The sequence below is a fragment of the Larimichthys crocea genome, chromosome VI (genome assembly GCF_000972845.2).
Source record: "Larimichthys crocea isolate SSNF chromosome VI, L_crocea_2.0, whole genome shotgun sequence".
Taxonomy (NCBI): domain Eukaryota; kingdom Metazoa; phylum Chordata; class Actinopteri; family Sciaenidae; genus Larimichthys; species Larimichthys crocea.
The window spans coordinates 21,939,250-21,943,862 of record NC_040016.1 but is presented as its reverse complement, the minus strand read 5'-3'; the positions used below and the strand labels follow the sequence as shown (position 1 = coordinate 21,943,862).

Below are 4,613 nucleotides of genomic sequence, written 5' to 3'. Positions count from 1 at the left end.
ATGCCCTACAGTTCAATCAGATCTCTACCTTCAAAAACCTCCTGAAGACCTCCAGCTCTTAGAGCCTTAACATAAGTTTAAGCCTTTAAGCCTAATTTGTGAAAGTCCCAGTGCAGCCGTGCTCTATTTTAGCACTCGTGAAATGCCTCTTGACCAATCAAATGACTTGTTGTGTAAGAGTTCTTAACACATAAGTACAAAACTCTTGTAATCATACAGAGGCAACAAAGTTGACGGAATATTTAATAAACTGATAAATCCTTCAAAATGCATAAAAAAGACCCCAAAACTAAAAGTTTCATGTCTTTATTTACGTCCTCTAACTTCATCAGAAGCCGAGGTAACACGGGATGGTGGCTTCAGTCAGATGCAAGCTTCGAGAGCCCCACCCAGCTTCTCATCAAGCTCTGCTTCCATGATGCTCCATGCGAAACTTCTGAGGCCGAGTGACCGACATGCCAACGCTCATACCCTGACTGTCTTGGGAAATGGAGGGAGGGTGGTAACACCTGGAGGAAAGACACATGGGCGGTGTGAAAGTTTGTCCAGATAGATAGATAGATAGATAGATAGATAGATAGATAGATAGATAGATAGATAGATAGATAGATAGATAGATAGATAGATAGATAGATAGATAGAGATCATACGTCGATGTGTTCTTCTACAGGGGTCGGTGGTTGTGCTGCTGGGTCTTGGGGAAGCTTCCTTCTGGCCTCCTCGTTCAGCTTCTTAGACTCCCTCTCGTACTGAAGAACATTTAACAGAGACAGCTGTATTCTTGTGTGATTCACTCTCGAAAGCCTTCAAACAATATCAGTGTGTTTTTGCTCAATGGTATTGTTAAGACCTCAGGCAGTCTGGATCGGGAACAAGACCTCAAACACAACAACGCTGAACACAGGAGCCCCTCAAGGCTGCGTGCTCAGCCCCTTTTTGCTTTTTACTCTGTCAACCAATGACTGTGCAGCAGCATACTGTTCAAACCACGTCACCAAGCTCCCTGATGATACAACTGTGGTGGATTTGACCAATGGAAATGACGCAGAGGTGGACCGGCTCACTGACTGGTGTACCACCGACAATCTGTCCCTCAATGTGGACAAACAGGGACAGATCGCTGACTTCAGGCAAGCTCAACATGATCATACCTGTTATAAAAATAAGGATTATACTGGGGTGCAGTTGTTTTAACTCTTATAGAGAGTGTGTGTGTCTTCTGTCTTTTGCATGTCTCATCCACTTCCATTATCTGGCCTGTGTTTACTGAGGCTGGCAGGGAGAGATAATTTAAAAAAATAGTTCAAGGACAAGAGAGACAGGTTAAGGGTTAAGTGTCATTTTGGACAAGAAACATAATGTTGATTACTAAGCGGAAAACCAAAAAAGGAAATTGTCAGTGGGGAGGTGTCCGAGACAGCCCATTTTAAGAAAATTGTATAAGAACCGACTGTTAGAGCTCCTCAAGGAGCCTTTTCTCTGTAACCCCTTTTGTGTGTTGCACTGTTAAACGCTCCTTCTTGTACAAGAATAATAAATTCAACTTAAACTTTGATACTTTGAATCCAGTCTTCCTTATTCAAGGGTTTTTCTTTTTAAAAATTCCCGTAACAATACCCAAGCGGAGATCTGTGTAGATCATTCAGAGAAGTTCTTGGGCTTCCATGTGAACCCTTAACACCAGACACATCACACCTGCCACCACCTGATTCTCACCTCATTCGACAGAGGGACTATTGAGAGTATCTGTGGTTTGGTAATTGCACTGTGGCCCAACAGTGGATTGTGAGGACAGCTGAAAAGATCACCAACCCTTTGTCATGCCTGAACAAGGCCAGAAACATTGTAGATGACCCATCACAACCCGCCTCTCTTTCTCTTCTTAGTATCTACCTGTCTACTAGTCATACTGTACATAACCATATGTAGCTTATGTACATCCACCTTCACTTTATGCAGCCCTTGTTGTATTTGTCTTGTGCGCTTTAATGCAGTCCTGTCTCCATTATGACTAATAATAAAACCCACTTGACTTGACTTGTTTTCATCAGTAGAGGGCAGTGTGTTTGCATGTGTACCTCCTCGTAGGCCTCGGTAAGGATGCCCCACTTTTTGGGCCAGTCTCTAGCTGACTGCCTCTCGGCGTTGACTCGTGCTTTCCTACAGAAACACATAATAAGTTCATGTTTTGTATAACATCACATGTGACATGCAGCACTGTTTGCTTCGTTATTTTTTTAATCATCTAACCTCCATTTAAATCTGCAGAAATTCACTCACGTGAGCTATCGTTGCTGAACAAAATAATAAATCTGCGGCATGTGTTGCTGCAAAATGTATAGATCCTTTTCACATTTTCCCTTGTATTTACATATTTTTCTGTTAGTATTCCATACCAAATAAATAATTTTTCACAAGAGACCAAACCGGTCATGCATTCATGCACTTTGTTTCCTCCGTTTTCTCGAACCGGTCATGCATTCATGCACTTTGTTTCCTCCGTTTTCTCGTGAAAACGAGTTGATTTCATTTGTTTTCATGAGACAGCTCTCAAGAAATCAAATGAAATCAACTTTAATTGTCAACTGTAATTGTCTTGAAATAACAAATGTTATCCTGAGACACCGGGATAATTTCCTCGAGATCTCAACAGAATGAAACTTCATTTTTCCCGAGATGACAACATAATTAAATTGTGATTTCGAGAAAACAGAAGGAGAGTCTAATATATTAAAACACTGCAGTTGCGACGTTCTCCTGCAACTCTGAATTATTATTTCCTGCAATTATTTTCTCGAGATCTTGAATTAATTATGCCGTTTTCTCGGGAAAACAAAGTTTCATTGTCTTGCGTCCTTGAGAAAATTATTCTGGGATAACAGCATTTGTTATTTTGACATAAATAAATATATTGACATAAAAAACTCAGAGGAAATAACATGCATGAGTGTATGACTGTAAACTTTAGCACTCCTGCTACACGAAAACAACTCAAAACTCTTCACATGAACATTACGAGGAAAGGAAAATGAACAAACAGACAAAGCATGAAATGAGAGTGAAAAAAGCTAACAACATTAACATAGAAAAATGAAGATATACTATAAATACAAAATACTATACACCTTGTCTGTTGGATCATTTCACAGAAATAACAGTGCTGTATACACACATTGGTGTAGCATTATATTAAGATGCACATATAACCGTAAGTGTAAAGACATAATGAGCACAAAGCAAACAATTCAGTGAGATAAAAATGGGGCTGTGCATGTGTTAGTGATAATGATTATACAGTAGTATGATTATTATTATTATTATTATTCGGCCCCTCTGTCACAGATGATCAGACACACATGAAAAAGATGTGACTAGACATCAACATGGAGATGATCGCTCACTGGTACTCACATTATCTTTTAACCTCTTTCATACACAGCAATGAAAACATGAAGAAGCAGATTTTTTTTTTTACCAGAGTTCATCTTGATGCACTGAGTTGATGGGTTCAGATGTTCGCTGTGAATCCGCCATCTGTCCTGTCCAGTGTGTGTGTGTGTGTGTGTGTGTGTGTGTGTTATCAGAGTGTGTGTAAAATGTTCATATGATATGAGCGTGTGGTTTCGTGTGTCACCTGTGTGTAAGTCGCACTGACGGACCTGTTTACCGTCGCCATGGAGACGGAGTTCCCTGGAAGGCCGAGCAGCATAGACAGCATCAAATATGGACGGCGTGTCCGTGACGTCACCCGCAGGTCGCTGAAAAGCCGTCGTGACGTCATGTTAGCGTTAATCAGAATCAGAAATACTTTAATAATCCCAGGGGGGATTATTTTTGTTACAATACTCCAGTATACAAACAAACAAAAACAACAACAGGACACGATGCTGACATGCAGGATCTCTCTCAGCAGATAGTATGGTCGGAGTCCAACGGCTAGCAGGTCAACATCCAGGCTACAGAGCTGTTCTTTGGTTGTGATGTGGCCAGGATTACACCATCTGCTGTTAGCTGGAACGGCAAACCTCTCACCTTTCTGTTTACCGCTCTTGGTACAATCCCGGTCGGCCCGGACAGTGTGGAAGCCATCGACAGAGATGTTCTGGTCCGTAGTGTCCCTGTGCAGCCATGTCGTTTCATGTTGTTCCATGTCAGTTTCATTTCTAATTGTTAAACCCTTTTTAAAAACACAAGAGTAGTAGTTGTGGTTGTACAATAGTTAATGTAAACTGTGGCCAGTATACATTGTGTAACAAAACAAGTTCCTCATCCTAAATGACTAGCCTGACGTTTTTTATTACTTAGATTGAGATGTGACTTTAAGTTGTGAAAGTGTAAGACACACCAGTGTCCCACCAAGGTCGACATGTGAAAAGCACCACCCGGTGAACTAAAGAAAGAGAGAGTGATGATAGAAAAGGTGACAGAGGGTGACGAGTGAGGAGGGAGGAGGAGTAGGAGTAGGAGGAGGAGAAGGGAAGGCAATTTAGTTGGTGTATGCTACTGCTCTGGGCAGAGGGCCCAAACCCTCAGTTTTTTGGGAGACCACAGCGGGGGGTGAGAGAGAGTGAGAGAGAGAGTGAGAGGCAGGGGGGTTAACTGCAAGAGGTTAC

The 4,613-nt window shown here is 41.6% G+C and overlaps 1 protein-coding gene across 2 annotated transcripts; it reads right to left on the bottom strand.

Annotated features, from left to right (window-relative positions):
• Nucleotides 1–629: 629 nt before the first annotated feature.
• On the bottom strand, nucleotides 630–3,752 carry LOC104933697 (uncharacterized protein C20orf85). 2 transcript variants are annotated; one of them, XM_027279659.1, is made up of 3 exons: nucleotides 3,660–3,752; nucleotides 2,079–2,160; nucleotides 630–749 (listed from the first exon to the last, which is right to left on the bottom strand). In XM_027279659.1, exons 1-3 carry the CDS (start codon nucleotides 3,716–3,718, stop codon nucleotides 645–647), a joined length of 246 nt encoding a protein of 81 aa, XP_027135460.1. In that variant the 5' UTR covers nucleotides 3,719–3,752; the 3' UTR covers nucleotides 630–644. The 2 variants fall into 2 exon arrangements, with proteins under 2 accessions (XP_027135460.1, XP_027135458.1); XM_027279657.1 differs by having other exon boundaries at nucleotides 3,476–3,698.
• Nucleotides 3,753–4,613: the final 861 nt, after the last annotated feature.